Below are 18,439 nucleotides of genomic sequence, written 5' to 3' on the forward strand. Positions count from 1 at the left end.
TTAGCACAACAGAAGCACGTGCATCAGACAGCCCTTCAAAAGCCGAAAAGAACCTGAATATTAAGTTACATTTCCTGACCTTGGGAGTTGCTAAGACAAGAAGCGCTAACTGTAACATTTTACCTCAGTTTGATGTGCGTGAATCAATGGGTTGTTGTGCCTGCTGACATTTTTTAGGGGATTACAGCTGTCTCATTTCTACATCTCACATTTCCTGCTCCTGCACAGTCAGCCAGCATTGACAGGATCCCTGGCCAGGACTCTAATATCCCCCACACACTGGCCAGAGTTGAGCAAAAGGCCACATCCAATCAGCAGCACCACCAGACAATATCAAAGACCAGTGGGCGAAAGAAGATGGGATTTGTATGGCAGGCAGTGGCGTAGAGGGAGGGATGTGAAGGAAGACATAATGAGAGTTTGAATCTCATCAGCTCGCTTTAAAGATGAGTCACCACAGAGCAGATTATTGTACAACATCCAGGACAGTGGGTCCAGACAATAGGAACAAGTGTCCCAGATCAGAGGGAAATTGAACAGAGAGATTACGGAGTTCAACCAGTGATTAAAAGCAATGGCCGTGAGCAGACGTGATGATGGAATGAACTTGCTGATGGAAGGAGGGAGCATGAGAGGCGAATGCGACTTGACTGAGGTAAGCACGCAGGCAGACACATGGTAGGTCAAGCTGGTGGTTGAAAAAGACAAGGGGTGGTTGGCCAGCATGCTGGCGTCATTTACCTGCATCACCACCTGCTGCCATGCCAGCGGTTGGCTGGCGGTGGCGTTGGGAGGCAGGTTGGCGCGCTCTAGCTGCAGGGTGACGTTTCGACGCTCCTCCTCAAGGGCTCGGGTCAGCTGCTCAAAACGCGCCTCCTGTTCTTTCACTGAGGCCAGGATGCTGGCGGCTGAGCGAACGTCATAGTCCTCCATGTTCAGTGTTGGTCGCAGTTGTACCGATCTTCCAAGTTGGTAAGGGAGGGAAGAGAAGGGGGAGGAGGGGGCACCAGGTCATTAAAGACACCCAGACCCAACAAGCTGGGTGAGTGGCATCAACAGGTGGACTCATGGCTCAAATTCAGAGTCAAGTACATGACTTATTTACTGGCCAAGATATGACATTGATGATTTGGCATTCAGCAAAAGCCATAAATGATCAACAAGACACATTGAAATGGAGCAATTCAAGGAGCTGGGTGATTGGAGGGGCATGGGCATTAAAATCAAATTGGTTAACTTTAGACTCGTTACTTGAGTTAATACCCTGAAGGAACAACCTTCTAAAAAGAAAGACCGCACGTGAAAGTCTTATCTTTTAGAAAATACTTTTCTTTCAGAAGTTTGATCCTTTCTTAAAATTGTAATCATGGCACCACATATAGAACTCAATGCAGTTTGCTAGAGCATCAGCACTGTAAGATGAAAACATGATCCGCCAATTTCAAGAGAATGAAACAGCACAGGGCACAAAAACAAAGATTCTTGTTTCTGTGCAGCCTAAAGGTGGAGAGGAATGATCACATCCCTGCAAATGAACAACAGCCAGCATGGAGAAATGGCGCTGTCATCGCATACATTCATGCACCAAGCCATAATGCATTGTGACGCACAAGCAGTGATGCAGGCACAAATCCAACACATGCAAGCTTTACCACAGCCAACCAAACAGACAACCCCGGCCTGGTATCACACACGAACAAACACACACACACACACTTGCTATCATAAACAATCATGACTTCCAGATAACAGTTGCAAGCGATAGTGATATCACTGTCACACACACACACACACACACACACACACACACACACACACACACACACACACACACACACACACACACACACACACACACACACACACACACACACACACACACACACACACACTGATATCCATAACTGATGGCGTGATATCAAGGGGGTTTGACAACACAAAAACAAATGGGCTTGGAAAAACCATTCCACTGCAATACAGACCGAATAGATAAGCAGGCCGAGAGGTGTTAGAAAAAAGACATCCCCCACTCAGAGGGATGAGACAGCAAGAAGAACAGAGAACTGAGGGGAAAAGGGGGAAAAACAAAGGGAAGACAAAAGAGAAGAAGCCAGAGGTTAAAAGAGGAATGAAAAGCAATAAACAGCATATGTTCTTCAGTCTGAGTTGTGTTTGATGTAAATTTTCTGAAACAGGTAAATTAGTTTGTTCATATATTCTTCAAGAGTAATATTTTAACTGTTTATATAATCTTCATTAATCAGTGTACATGTGTACTTTCTTGACTGGATCATCAGTCTGGCAGATCAACAGCTTCCCAAGGACCCAACCCCCAAAATTCCCCAAATCCCAAAGTTCACTGTTTGTCAGTTGAGTAGTGATCATTTGATTGATGAGGCCCTTTTGCTGGGTCCAGCATTACTATCTCATTTTGCAAACTTGATGCAAGACAAAATGGTGATTTTGGAGAATTCTGGAGGACTCTGCAAGAGGGCCAATCCAACAATATTTTACAGAACAGTTCATCTTCATAACATTTTACAAATAATTATTTTCACAGCTCCACCACAAGCACTATATCTTTGGTATGTGGCTGTGACATAATCTTCTGGAGTTTCTACTAGAAAGAGAGAGCGTGAAAGATGTTTTGGTATTTTGAAGCCGATCCTGCCACTGACACAGACAGAGATCGAGGCGGGGTGTTTTGCCTCAGCAGGGGACCATGAATGCAGATGCAACAAAAATTGTGTCTTTGAATGTGTGCGCACATAAACAAGATTCATCGTCATTATAGGACCTGGTGAGTGTGAGGCCCTTATTCCCTTTGAAGAGCACAATCCCTCTTTTGATGTTTGTTGCGTGCTGATTATTTATTTATCTGGAGCGGAGTCTCGTCTGACACGACTCTTCCTTCACTCTTCCTCACAAAGCAATACGCGTTGAGGAGCGTGTGTTGTCAAGATTAACTCCACATCCATGTGAAAGAAGTCTTTAAAACACTGTTCTCACTAAAATATTCATCCCTGGTGTTTCCAGTCATCAGCTGGTAAGTTAGTACCGTTATGGAAACATTGCTGGGCAAGGTTGACTCCTTGCAAAAAATAGCATCCTTATCAGTTTTCAAAGCTGTCTACTCCTTAAGATAACAGACAGCAATAGGGTGACATAAGCCATGTTGATTGGTCATACTTGATGACGGACTCTAATGATTCACAACCCTAAAGGGTTGAATGGGAGTGGGGCAAATATAGCCGCTGCTTCCTGAGTCATAAAGGGAATAATATGGCAGGCATGTCAGCTACACCCCACAGCTTATCATTAAACACCGACTTCTGGGTCTACTTAAAATAGCCCAGAATGCACAGGGAGGGGCATTTGAAGATGCCCACATGACAGCCCTGTTTTTTTTTTAAATCTTTGGTTCAGCAGATGTGTGCTAATGGCCTGGGTCAGAGGGGAAAAAACACAGCCAAGGTCTGCACGTTTAACCCCAAACTCAATTACACACGCCCTACTTAGTCCCAGCTTTATGTAATGGAAACATATCAAAGAACAAATCCAAGGGCAGGAAAGTCATTTGTGGACGTCACTACTGGAAGTTTATGAGTGGAGGAGAGAATTACTAATCAAAGAGATGGGATTTTAAAAAAATGGAAACTGTTTAATTAATTCCACAAAGGGAAGTGTGTTAGATTTGACTATTCTTAAGGTGTAAACATCTTTAATCAAAAGGGAAAAATAGACTTGTATTCCATGTGTGGAGTTGATGCGGTGTCTCGCTACAAGCTTCACTTGTGCTGTTGCAAGGCTTTTCCTCAAGGATAATGCACTTCAGCACAAACCCTCTGTTCTAAAAATAGCCACCCAATAAATATATCCACACGCGTGCAGCTACAATTTTGAGCATGGATCTGCAGATGAGATCCAGCGGTCACTCACGTCAAAGGTCTGCTGGAATAAATCCTTGGCACCTTATTCATTAGGTCTATTGGACTCCCCCACAACAAATCATCTAATGACAAGGCCCTTTGCCATCAAATCCCACTCTGTAGTAGACTAGAAAGCATTTAACTGATGTTATTCTCAAGAACAACTTTAAATGCTGCTAGAGGTCTGGTTATCTGACTATATGACACTACAGCTAAATCATAAAAATAGGGCTTCGAGGGAGAACAATATAGAATCTGGCTGCAGTGAAACATTGATGATTTTCTCACTACAAGATGAAATTCTTGTTCTTGCTATGGTCAGATCAAGCTGGAATCCAGACATTTGATCCTACGCCTCTGGTTTCCTGTGATTGAAAAGAATCCCAAACTGGGACAGTTGGTACGGGTGTGCATTGACTGATTGACATTATACAACAGGATTTATGGCTGGTGATATTGTATTCTAGCTTTTTCCTCTCTATGCCATTTGAAACCGCCAATGTGGAAAGTTGCCAAGTACAGCTTTCCCCACAAGGCCACCCTGCTTCTGTAAAAAGAAGCTGTCATTCCACTGAGGACTTGGTGTAAAACCTTTCATGTGCCCGTCCTCCTATTTAGGGGGCTGTATCAGTCTTCTTCTTCTTCTCATCTGGGTCTCAGCAAGAAAGCCAATTACCATATTTTCCAAACTGTCTAACAGTTAAATTTTGTCTTCTTCAAGAATCAAAGCAGAGACACAGAAGATGTGGAGCTACTGAGGAGGCGGCACAGAGAAGCAGCATGCAGTGCGCATGTCCTGAGGGGTTTGGATAGGGGGTTATTAAGTGGATGGGGGAACAGATTGGGAGGTAAAAGATGAGGATAATTGAGTGTGACCATCAGTGCCTGATATTAAGTTAGAGACATTCACTTGATTAGGGACTAGGTGGGTGGTGGGTTCCTTCCTCCCCCCTCATGACCAATTTGCCCCTTTCTAGAGACTGTAATTGCAGCTCAGATTAATTCCTTGTCTAAACCCATCTGATGCCCATCTGAGGATGCAGCTCTCAGTGGCACAACTGGGTATTCAAAAACACCTGCTCCTCCTATTTTATTTCCGTGTGTGTGTGTGTTTATCTGACATTAGGGGGTCTAGTTCCAACTTGAACATTTCAGAGCCCCTAACCTCAGCCTCTTCAGAGATTTTTTTCTCCTTAGCAAATCTTTCCAATACATCCAAGCTTTTATGCTGAGTGAGTTTTGAAAAGTGTTATTTGTCAATATGAAAGTCAGTTTAAATTGATCCTTGTTGTGATGAACAACACAGCTTTTATTTATCACTGAATGCCAGACATGGCAACTGAATGTAATGACGTGTTTCTAATTATCAAAATGTTTTCACCTCAGCTGTCCCCAGATGAACGACACGTGTCATGAATCAGTTAGTTGGTTTCAATATATCAACACAATGCACAACTGAGATAGCTGTTTAATGAATGGTTACTTTGAGATGATTGTAATTTCAAGTAAGTGTGTCACATTCAAGTAGGAAACACTGGACTGAAGCAGTAAGTGACGTTAGTGACAGTAAGAAGATGTAAACAGAAATGCAGTGTCACCAGAAACGATTCCTCCCTTCAGTTTAGGATTCCAGTCAGTGTTGCTTTGGCAAACATTAAAGTAAGTGGTTTGCCCAGAGGGATATTGCCTAGCGATGCCAGAATAAGCAAAGCTTTAGCGAGGTGCGTGGAGTCCATAGCTGATCACGTTCACAGCGAGACAGAAAGAAATCCATCTGTTGTTTACCCTCCATATTTCATTTCATCCTGTTTCTTTGAACCACCTCGCTACGCGGAGGATTTCAGACCAGAAAAAATACTGACAAACACACACATGCAACTCTACACAGAAAATACTTTTTAATGCAAATGCTGTTCTTTGTCAGTGTCTTAGAAGGGACAACAGTTTATAAAGACTTATAGATTCATACTTTATCACTACAGAAACATGCTACAGAATACTAAAGGCTGTGCAATAAGCTTCTAAGCTGAATTAAATGTTTTCCCTTTCATGCCAAATTTTAAAAGTTTTTCTCTCGTTCTTGAATTGATTCCAAAGAATAATCTTCAGGTCCTACATTATAAGCATCTAACAGTAAGAAGGTCAAGGTCCAGAGTCAGGAAGCATCTACACATTTGTGAGATAAAAATCAGTTTTTAATTTTGAGAAGAAAAAACGATTAAAAGAAGCAACCAAAGGTCACTTTGAACACACTTGAAACAATGCACAAAGCCTTGATTGAGTATTTCAATCAGACCAAATATAATCTGTCTTAAACCTCAAGATAGAAAAGGCAAAAAAAGAGTGTCTCCGAGATTTTGAAGCAAACACATGCAAAGAAGAGCTTTTGCAGCACATTTGACATCAAAATTGCAATTAAGTGTTTCAGGGTGTATCTAACTCCAGGTGATAGACTTCAAAGACTCAATTACACCGTTGAGTCTGCCTTTGGAAACTGGACTGAACAAACGTCGACTCTAAAACATGCCCAAATCTTTGAAGAGAACTAAAACCGTTTTTCAACTGGCATTTACCTCAGCTGTTTCTACTGTGTGAATTATTGAAACGAGAGCACATTTCCTGGAGGAAGAAGCTCTTGAATGCATTGAAATAAAAATCGTACAAGGTACCTCAACGGAAATGAAGTGAAGCTCCCTCAAGAGATAACAGAGAAAGTTATGTCTTGGATTTTCAAGCCCCTCCAAAAAAAAAAAACTGCCAGGAATGTAGAAATGTAATTACTGCAATGACGAGCTGAACAAAGTGATTAAAGCAGGCTGGAGGTGTAAAGCGAGAGGAAGGGTTACCTTTGAAGTCAGTGAGTGCAGTCAGACCACAAGTAGACTGAGGACGGGAGAAGCTCTGTTAGAGTCGACTCGTTTGTTCAGTTCGCCAGGGGAGATCTGTGGATAAAGAAATACAATGCTGTAAAAAATAAGAATTCAGCAAACCCACTTACACCTCTTAGTTAACATGGAGCAAAAACACAACCACGGTACAGTACAGTATTGACAATATGATCAAGCCAGGTTCACAACTGTATTCTGAGCTGTGCTCTACTCTTGACCATGGAACATCATCAAGGCCCACATGCTGCTTATGGTGTGCCACAAGGCTCATTTTCAGGTCATCTACTGTACTGTCTTAATTTTATGCAGACAAGACCCAGATACAGTATATGTACGCATACCACCTGTGGTAATAGCAGTTTGTCACTCTCATTAACTATTTTAAAAAGTTATGGATTTATCTCCCAACTCTCTATACATTATCAACTTTCCTCAAATTGTGGCCTCTATCTATTTTAACAAAATTTTTGATCAAGTTTGATTAAGAAATGTAAGTTTTTGTCCAAAGATGATAAAAACAAAGTTATCCAATCGTATTTTTATAGGCTGAGAAAATGTAAGATAGCTCATTTATTGATTAGGATTTCATAACCAGGACATATGGCCTGAGGCGTTTATAGCATGTGTATGTTTAGAAAGTGACAGGTGAATTAATCACATTTTAAGTTATAGAGTTGGAAGAAAAATCACAGTCTTTCCTGGCTAAAGTCCAGAGTTATCTCAGTGGTTCACCATAATTCTGTCCAGAGGTTAAGTTGCCTGACACAGCAGTGACTTCAGACAGCACAGAGGAGGCCCAGCACTAATACTCACTGGGAAATTCAGTATCTGTAATAATCTTGGCAGCCTGACAATATATGTTAAACTTATGGCTAGAAATCTGGGAATCTTATTTTACTCAAACTTCAGTTTTCATCATCACAAATTGGCTGTATGGTCCTGCTCATGTCTTTTCAAAAAACATTTTCAATGCTCTGCTGATCTGGAGAAAGTTGTCTATGTTTCTATTTAGAATCTCCTTGAACTAATGTAACTCCTGTTTATTTGACTAGTTCATGCTCTTGATTTGTCAGCAAGAGTCACATCTATAGTAGTATGATCATATCACCCCTCCCTTTACCATTTATTGGCCCACAGTTCATTTTGGAATTGATCTAAAAGTTTTCCGATACTGTTCAAGGCTAAATGGGCCCCAAAATAAATCACACATTTGCTGTAGATGCTCCAATCGCAATTACTTGCGAGAGAAAGTTTTTCTTTTTCAACCTTCTTAAGATATGGTTCTTCAGAGAGTCATTTCCCTAAGATGTTAGGTACAAGTCATTTAATCAATATTTCTTCACACACACTAATATTCTTCAAGGAAACCCAGGGTAATAATTATACAAGTATGCAATTACATGCAACAAGTTGTACTGCTGCTACTGGAATGAGAATAAAGAAGAACGATCTAGTCCACTAATCAATCCTTGACTAAACCTGTGAGGCAGAAGGTTGTCTGGCCAATATCTGATTTCTAATAATGAGGCAACACTTACTTGATACTTCCAACAAACCAATATGCCAGCTTGATTTTAGTATTCTCACTGCACCACATCCGAAATACAGACAGGCACACAGAAAGAAAAAGACCATGTGTTGACTACTGCAATTGGTTTTGATGCTTGATACCATGGGATGAATCACTCTGCCATACAGCCCAACCTGTCCTGAGGCTACACTGCCTTTGATGACTGAGGAAACAAAAGCCTGGCAGCAAAACTGCTGGATCGACTGCACCCTTGAACATGTCACTGATGATGAAATCAAACCTTCCCTTCTGCACGCTTCCTCACAGGCCAAATTTCATTTCATGACTATGGCTTTAATAGGATGTAATGGTTGCTAAAAAAAAAATCCTCATACTTGTAGCAACAGTTTCCTCTGATGCAACATGAAAACAAATATCCCCAAATCCCATTTCCCAAACTGAGTTCATCAATAGTTCATCTCAAATATTAGCTGGTTTAGATGCAACCTTTAGAAAAGGGCAAAGTTATTAGTCTATGAAGTTGATAAAATGCGAACCATCCAAAGTTGTTTTTGATGCAGCATCAGTTTTTTTAATTTAAAGGTTATATTTGGACATTTGTTGCACAGTTTATCTTTACTGAATATGAGACAAGATCCCTGTGAAAACTGGACCATTAAGACCTTGTATGAGTTTGAACTGCATAAATTCATGCTTAGAATCAGAAATATGAACTAGTAGTTTCACCTTTTATGTATAGGCACCTCTCCACACGTAAATGTGTCAGTGAGCAGTGAAGCCACACAATGCTTTATTAGCTAAGATCAGAAGACACACGGCGAGTTAGAAAAAAAAGGTTGATACAAAGTCAACTCTCCTCGACAGGTTTTAGCAGCCTCTGGGATTAGAATATCTCTCCCTCTCCAGGGATTCCTGGGTCTGTTCATTTCAAGGACAGAGAGACTCGGTGCATGGATTTCTGCTACAAACATCAAAGGTAAAGCTAAGCCCAGTCGCATTAGTTATCGCCTCGTCTCTCTCCGTCTTTCTCTCTCCGGATTCGGGACTGGACCTTACATCACTCCTGAATGGAGATTATCTCGACACACACAGTCACACCTCACAGCAGCACTTTGATTAACATGCACTTCATCTGACTTAACATGATGTTCTTGTAAGTGACTCTTTCCTCTTGTTGGCAGCAGCACAACAAGCCGGTTTGGCAATGAGGGAATTGATGGCCTGATAAATGGATGAAAGATGCTCTTGCTTGACTCAAATAATGGCACTTAACCTCCCAGCTGACTCTGCGGAGCTGATCAGAAGTCAATAGTAGGAGACTGATTATTCTGGGCGGCTGTCATGGATTCATCTCCAGTATTAGAGGTCACAATGCTTCATAGACATGCACTGTGCAGCTGTGAGGAGCTTTTACTGGAAAATTAAGAAATAAAAAAATTGTGTTGTTCCATGATTCGACAGTAATAACTGCAGAATCACCATGCAATATTTCTGCTTCACATCGGCGCCTGATACGTCACCTGCTGTGCGTTATGCAGACAATTGCATATTCTATCACGACTCTTCCCCCTTCAACCCAACCCGTTTGGAGAGCGCCCCGGTGTAATTCTGTGATTAATAATGAATGCAGAGTGAGGGTTAGCTATAGCTGACTGACTGACTGAAGTGCTGACTGTCTGGGGAACGCTACCCTGATCAAGGCCTTTCCTCAGCTGTCAGTGCATCTGCAAGCTTACACTGCAGTCATGTATAAATGGCCGAGGGAATAAGCAGCAGACACTGTCTGTGTGTGTGTCTGTGCATTTTGTGTACACTTGTGAATGCAGCAAACAACCCGACAAACTGGGCAACTATGTAAATGAAATGCAAAATGTGAATGTGAAAATTAAAATGTAAGCGGGAACATCAATTATGTAAAAGTGCTGTGCATATGGGTTAATCTCCAACAAGTCCACCAACCAAAGTGACAAAACAGACAAAACAGCCTGTGCAAGTGTGTTTGATATAGTGCTGCTATCATTGGGATGCCGACATGTGTTATCGCCTTCCAAAACCAGCACAACAAATTTAAATATGGACTCTGCAACCTTTATGAATTTAGTTTGGGAAACAAAAACAGTTTATTTTAAGTACAGGGAGATTGTTGACATGGCTAAAATCACATACAAGGCTAGGAGCTGATTTGATGAGAAGATCGATAGTAATAAGAAGAAGAAGAAGAAGAATACGATATAGCATAAATTATCATGAATAATTAAAGTAAAACCAAGTGTTCATCAGATTAAGAGATGCAAAGCACAACTCATGTAAGAAAATAACTTAAGATACCTAAGATTAAAATCAGGTTAGAGGCAAAATCACCTCACAGTGCATCAAATGTTAACACAAGAGAGAATAAAAGCTAAATCAGTGAGGGGTAGATAGTAAAAACAGATGTGTTTTTAATTGTTAGTTGTACCTCAGTCATTTTTTGGAGTTATGTACTGAGATGTATCTAGGTGATGATTAGCTTTGCTTAGCACAAACAATGAAAGCAGAATGAAATGCTTATCCTGCTTCTTTCCCAAATTCAAAAAATCTAATTTAATAATCAACATTATTACATTACATGTTTATGTAATCTGAGCCCAAAATGTACAATGCCACAATAAAGTATATTTGCCAGATTTGCGATTTCACCTAAATATTGTTTTCAACAGAGAAACAACAGCATTGGTCGTTAGTTCGAAACAGACATTGTACTGAAAGGAGAAGAAAAGATTGTTGCCGTCACCTCCTGGTTTTACATAGCACACAGACAAAGAGAGAGTTATATTGATTTTCTTGTCTAATCCTCTGCTAGAAAGTGAATCAGTGTATTTCCCAAAAATGTCAAACTCTTCTTTTTGAAAGAAACCAGCATTGACTGCTGGTGAAAGAGGGCATACAGTAGAAGGGTCTTATGCTTGGTATGCCAAACAATCCACCCTGCCTGCCTTCAAAGTGGTTTTGAAGTACAACAATGTCACACTATGCCTCTGCCTTTTTTTTCCCATTTCTTCTCAGAACATGCTGATGTTTCTCTGTGGAAAACAGACTCAAGTTCATATCGTCGTGGTAATGCAAATACACTCCTAATATACTGTAAAAGCTAATACCCAATCACCACATTATTTGCCAAAGGTGGCAAAAGTACACATTCTTTACTCAAGTTGAAGTACAGATACTTGTGTTAAAAATAACTAATAAGTTAGTACTTATCCAACCACTTATACGGGCTCTGAAATGTAGGTGTAAGTATAAAAGTACGATGAAACTCAATTAAGGCAAAGGATGGGGAATGTTTTGTTGATCTGCTTCTTGCACTTTCTTTTCCGTTGTTACTCCTTGTCATGGAGATATGTGAGTCTCCCTCTCTTGTCTGTTTTGTCTTGATGCGTCTTTAAAGCCGTGTGACGTATTTGTCATGGGTGCGCTGATAGATAACAACACGGAATCATCTTTTCTGTGTTATTGTCTATTTAGGCTAAGATCTGTCTGGATGTGGAAAAGGAGGCGCTTTATGATGCAAAATTTAAAAAAAACAAGATAATTTCCTTGAAATGTATTAAAACAAAACTAACGAGCCTGTTTTGAAAATGTAAAGAGTAGAAAAGTATATAAACTTGTGTTAGAATGTAGGAAGTAAAAGTAAAAAGTCATCAGAAAAATAGATACTCAAATAGAGTACAGAACAATACCTGAAAATCTACTTAAGCACTGCAACAAATACAACAATGACTCTAGCTATGAAGGACAACAGTACAAAAGAAAATTTACCTGAAAGGTTCTTTTATTTTTCTTGGATATGTAAGAATACAAAAAACAAGAGCTGGTGGGGATTCAGAGGTTGTGTGCAAAAGCAACTTGGCATCTTCCTGCGCACCATATGAGACCCACTGTCCACACACGTCCTCACACTTTGATATGTGGACACATCTCTGTAGCAAACGCCAGGGGAAGGAGTATTGCTGTGCCTCATGTTTACCTATGACTCCTACTCCATGTCATCCATTCTCTCTCTTCTTCATGCTTTGGTCCTCTCTTCTATTTCTCCGCAGTGTATAGTCTAAACTGTTGTAGGAACCGTTGGGTCTTTATTATATATATTATATCTTCTATATTATTTATGGTCTTGACCTAAATATATTATGATTTGGCGCTTAAAATTAAACTGAATTGAATACCTTTTATTTTTACTCATTTTGCCATTGCCACGGAAGCACTTTGTAACCTTGCTTAGATAAGTGCTATACAAATAAAGTTATTATTATTATTATTATTATTATTATTATTATTATTATTATTATTATTATGACAACACTGAATTTCCAGTTAACTGTTCAGCTGAAGACACTTTCTACTGTAAATGCTCATCTGGTGTGTGCATGGACGTGTCTGCAGAGAGCAGTGACTTTTATTATACACATCTTTCATTTGGTCAAACATGGCAGGCTTGCATCACATGAAGAAGAAGAGGGTGTTTTGGTTTTTAGAACTGTGCTCGTCCTGGAGAGCTGACCTTGGCTAACACTTGTTTAATTTAAGACAGAAAGAAATGATTCTGCCTCATCAGAGCTTAGCGCCTCTCAAGATGTAAATAAAGAGCGATGGAAAAAAACCTGGCAGAGCGAGAAAGATGTCCTGCCAAAGTAAAGTAGCAGAGCTCACAGAGAAGCTTGAAGGGTAGAGGGAGGAGACATTGATTGGTTTGTTTGTTCTTTGGACTGTGCACGGTCTTCGGTTTTCTTACATATTTCACCACATTACTTTAAACGTTTTATTTTCATGACTGCAATCAGTAATACAACCCATAAGCATCGCATCACCACCAGAGGATTACTCAGGTATCATAAAACATCCTGCTGTAATGTTAGTGTGTGACCTTGGGACTGTAGTTGATAACAGATTCTCCAAAGTAAAAACATGCATTGATTGTTTTTTAGAAAACAAACACAAGGACACCTTGTGATCCACATGCAAACACATCTCCGGATGAGAGCATCAGAGGACATTTAGGCTAAAACATGGTGTAAAAGAGGCTGTTTTGAGTCAAATTTGAAGTTTTGATGCTATTAATGCACCAGCAAATTTAATATAAAGTAATAATAATATACTTATGTAGCCTGGTGCAAGAAAAGTCAGTCTGATGTGATTTTACACAGCCCCTTTCATCCATCCACTATCTGCAATCTAACAATCAAAAGTAAATGAAGTCTTTATACATTGCTGCAAGTGACGGAAGAAGTCCTCTCTCACTCGGTTAAATCTAGAGTATCGATATAAAACTTTTTGTTTTGCACATGCAGCTTTGCAGGGATTCAAACAACAAACATCACAGCATTAATGCATGCAAGCAGCTCTGTCAGTGTGGTGCACGTTGCTTCAGTTCTGAGTTGAAGTGATGAAGTAGGAGACGGGCAGCCCAGTTTGACTAACAGATCCATCATTTGACAGATTCTAAGGAGCACGGCTGGTTACAATACGATGAGGAGGCATTTCACAACTTCTGGTTTTCACTGCAGCAGCTGTTGGAATTGACAAGGAATGTGTATGAGTTTTAAGTATGTGATCTTAACTAACTTCATTTTCGTGTTTTCTCCCTGCATTGGCAGCATTATCTTATCATACTGTGATCTCAGTGAAATAAGTCATGCAGAGATAATTATACAATATTTACAGCATTTCATCCAACCATAAAGTGATAGTATTCCACAATTCTGATCATCTGAAATGGTTCAATTTGTTGATTTCTAAATCAAGTATCTAAAACTGCTTATTCAATTTTATTTTTTTGTTTATGAAAGATAACAATATTTGAGTCATTTTATATGTTTTTTATAATGTGGCCATATTTTCTATCTGTCCGGACTGAATAACTTATTGGATAATATTAGCTACAGTATGTTTTCAATTTATGTTTACTACATCTAGGTGTTTTATAACTGTGCTGGTGACAATAACTACAACAGAAGCAAAGATACCTGACAAGACTACACTGAACAAAATGTTCAGTTTAGTGTAGGTCATTTGTTCTGGTAAAACAAAGCATTAAAAGTAATAACCTACTATATATAAATATAACTGTCTGGCTCTCAGGCTCGTCTCAGCAGGTGCTGATGGCCTGGTTGGTGCAGAGGAGATAATAAGTTTGCTGCTCCAGTCCACTCATCTCGTTTGACTGAAGGACAAACGTCTGAATTAGATCTGCCAGCTGAGTTTGGAAGTAAGTCTTAATCTACTTTACATGAGCATTCATTTGTTATTGTGAGAGGTAGCTCAGGTAAGAATAGTGCTTACAGTAGTAACATCTGTCACTGGTGACGTGAATGATTGACCCTCAAACATATCGGATAATCTTGGTTTTAGAAGGATTGACTGATAAGATTCAGGCAATGATTGATTAATGCACAGAATATAGATTTATTTTTCACTCTTTTTGGTGTGAGTGAGTGTGTGGGTATATGTCTTTGTGTATGTGTGTGTGTGTGTGTGTGTACAGCCCAGGTAGTGTGATTTTGAATTCAACACCATCACCCTCAGCATTGCATGAAACATATGGAGGATCAGTCTTCCTGATGGAACAAGAGAACCTGGCCCGGAGGATTTTTTTCTTGATTTACACCTTACTCCTTTGAATAAAAGATCTGCGCATAATGGCAGACACCCCCACTCCGCAACCCTGTACTCGTCAATTATGTAATGCGTATACCACCGCAGTCCTGACGAAATAATCGCCTCTCATCACTATCCGCAAAGACAGGAGGAGACTTTATCTGAGGGGGATCAGAGAATAAGAAGTGGGAGAAAGGGAGGGAGGGAAGTAGGGGGTGAGGAGGGTGAGGAGGGTGAGGAGGGAGCCAGGTGTGAGTGTGGGGGGGGGGGACGTCGAACACGTCACAAGATCAAACATTGCTCTGGGACATTATCAGCTGCCTCTGTTTGCTGCACTGGTGAGGAGAAGCACCGTCACCGGCTACATCCACATTACTATGCTTTTGTTTAAATGCTGCTGATACGAATGGCGTCCACACTGAGTAACACTGTTAACATGCTTGTTTTGAAGGCGTGAATAGCGCTTGTTATAGCTAATTAATTACATTTTCATTTACTACTGGATAAAAATAAGATATTCCTCTCAATTAAAACATTTTTTTTGCAAGATTTTATACTTACATTTATGAGCATTTTACCGGCAGCGGACGCCATGTTAATTCGCTTTGTGCGTTTGTCAAGCGTTACTGAATTTAACACTTCGTTTTTAGGGGGGGTCCTGAATACATTACGGTTGAAGGGGTGTTTGAAGGGCTAGATGGCCACTACCCCTACATCACATAGAGAAATGAGATACAACTACACCTTCACAGCCACGCACAAAACAAACGGGTAGGGCCAAGTGATGAATTGGGACAGGGCATTAAAACTGATATACTTAGCAGGAACACTAATGTGGAGAGAGATTGTTTTTGTTTGAAAATACTTTTTTCAGACTTAAACATAGAAGAATGGATATAGCCATAGTCTCATAATGTGCACATTAAAAAAAGTGGGTAAACAATGGACTGTCATCATAAAACAAAGACTGATCTGGACATAAATCGGAAAAGAATTTCATTTGCAGGAGCTTTCCTCATCAGACCCTGACTAATAGAAAGTAAATTCATACTGTTTATACAGTATAAACGTTTATTATAACATTTATCTCGGCCTAAAATATTCAGTGAATAAAAAAGACCAAATATTGACCGAAGGTTTATTCAGTGCATGTACATGTTTTTAAAAAGTGGCAGAGGTTCTTCCTTGTCTGTCTCCTTTTCCTGATTTATTTCCTCCCCGCTATGAGCCACAGTTCATTACACAACCATAAACACTTTGTTTATGCTGATTACTGTGTAATTAAAAAGGACATATTGTAGCAAGCGGATAAAAACTCCAGGGGAGAACAACAGATTAATTGTTGACAAACCTAAGTCTAATTGCAGTTAACTGGTGAAAAAGCACAACAACAACAACAACACAGCCATTCATGAGGAGAGAGGCTTGAAACTGCCTCTGTGTGTGTGTGTGCATGTGTGTACTTGTGTCTCGAGCTTGTGTGTGTGTGTGTGTGTGTGTGTGTGTGTGTGTGTGTGTGTGTGTGTGTGTGTGTGTGTGTGTGTGTGTGTGTGTGTGCGTGTGTGCGTGTGTGTGTGTGTGTGTGTGTCAGCACGAAGGTCGCCACTGGTGCACAGACACTGACAGTGACATCTTCTGTCAGCCTTGATAATTAACTTCTTTTCCTCCCCAAAAAGGAAGTGGTAATTGCATCTCAAAGTACAAAATCTACATCTGACAAACTTCACAAAGCTCTGCACCCAGAATGCAATTACTAATCAGTCCTCTGAGTGATGGTTCGGCCCCTCATACGACTGCACTTCCCCCCCAGGGCAGAAAGGGAATTCAGCCAGATGTAATTGGCCACCACCACATTTCTGGTACAATAAAGCTTCTATTTTTAGAAACACAAGTATAATGCCCAATTTCCTGACCTGGACACGAAAAGGCAGCTCAACTGGACTGAAACCAGCCACTGGAGACTAGGAGAACATACCAACGTATCGGCTGAAGCCTCTCACAAGGGGCCCTTCTCTGTTTTTGAGTCACATATGACTACACACGGCAAGTGACACAAGCCTTTCATTCCCGCAGATAGAAATAGCTCTACCTCTACCTCCTGAAGCACTCCAATCATATAAGCATAGGACAAAAGGATCGATAGGACTGACACCACTCTTTACACTTCTGTCTTAGAATAGCTAGAAGGTTGTTTGCAGTCTTTGTGCTTGAGCTCAGTTCAGCAGCTACTAACTGTTGCCTCACATTTACTATATAGACACAAGAGTTTTACCAATCTTCACTAATATCACTCTTAGCAATTAAGGGCCCTTCCACACATATGCAAAATATCAGTGGTTAACCTTTGCCTCTCGTTTACTTTCAATCTGTGCAAGCAAGGAGGCGAATAAAACATTGGCTTCCTGTGGCAAGGCAGTCTGCAGCCTGGCTTCACCTGGAATTCTACTTTGTTGAACTTTAACCGACAATATTGACTTCACATTCATGTGTGATCGGGCCTTGGGACAATGTTGATGCTGAACTTATCCTAGAAGTTAAATCATTAGCAGCATTAGCAGCAGACTTTATATAAAGTAACAAATGTAAAAGTAACTGAACAGAAAAACTGCCCCTGTGATTATTATTATTATTACTATGATTACATATGACACTATGATTGTTATCACAGATTTATCCCATGTCTCATTTTACTGTAGCTGATCAATGTGGAGTTAGATTTAACTCCATATAAACAGTCAGTGTTGTGGATTCGTACCAGTCCAAAAGAAAGAAATCCATAAAGCACCTCTAACATTCACTACCATTTGTTTCATCTGTACAAAACCCAAAGTGAACAAAAACACATTGTGCGTCACAAACGGTTTTGTTCTCCAATATTTGGACAGAGTCCGACTCGCTGTTTCTCCCCCTCTCCAGTCTTGAGGCTAAGCTAAGCTAACAGGCTGCTGTCTGTAGCTTTATATTGTATAGATAGAGGCGAGTGCTATCGACATGAATGTGTTTTTCCCAAAACTATCTCTTTAATTGTAAATTAAAGAAGAACAACTACAAAATGTCCGCTAAATAAATCTGTATTAATGCTTTGGAGCCTTCCTCTTATCTTTGTCTTTCCTCTTATCTTAGCTAGAGTGAATCATCTGAGATCTCTTTGGTGGAACTGTCATCTGAAATGTGACAAGGTGTCCCACCTCAACTGTGCAGTTTTATAAAGGGGTCACAAATCAAAAAGAAAGGTTTGGAAACCACTGACTTATTCATTGCGCCACACGTTTTACGAGTGTAGGAGTAAAAGGTAGTATGACGTAGAAATACAATATAAAGCATCTCTGGCTGAAAACTGAGCTCTCCCATCTGAAGGCTTGATGAGAAATGCTTCATAAAATATTCACGTTGATCACCCTCACATCCGCCTGTAAGCGTCAGTTTCACAAGCCTTTACCTTGTGGCTTCTGCGAGAC

The 18,439-nt window shown here is 40.3% G+C and overlaps 1 protein-coding gene across 6 annotated transcripts in view; it reads right to left on the reverse strand.

The window, feature by feature from the left end:
• arvcfb (ARVCF delta catenin family member b) overlaps window positions 1–18,439 on the reverse strand; it is a 236,519-nt gene that overhangs the window by 126,606 nt on the left and 91,474 nt on the right. For 5 of the 6 annotated variants that reach the window (XM_047341128.1, XM_047341127.1, XM_047341126.1 and 2 more), the window contains exons 3-4: window positions 6,776–6,871; window positions 742–961 (exon numbers count right to left, since the gene is read on the reverse strand). In XM_047341128.1, the coding sequence (XP_047197084.1) occupies window positions 742–933 (192 nt within the window). In that variant the 5' untranslated portion in view covers window positions 934–961; window positions 6,776–6,871. The remainder of the gene's footprint in view (window positions 1–741; window positions 962–6,775; window positions 6,872–18,439) is intronic. The other variant, XM_047341131.1, reaches the window with a different exon arrangement.

The sequence above is a fragment of the Hippoglossus stenolepis genome, chromosome 9 (assembly GCF_022539355.2).
Source record: "Hippoglossus stenolepis isolate QCI-W04-F060 chromosome 9, HSTE1.2, whole genome shotgun sequence".
NCBI lineage: Eukaryota > Metazoa > Chordata > Actinopteri > Pleuronectiformes > Pleuronectidae > Hippoglossus > Hippoglossus stenolepis.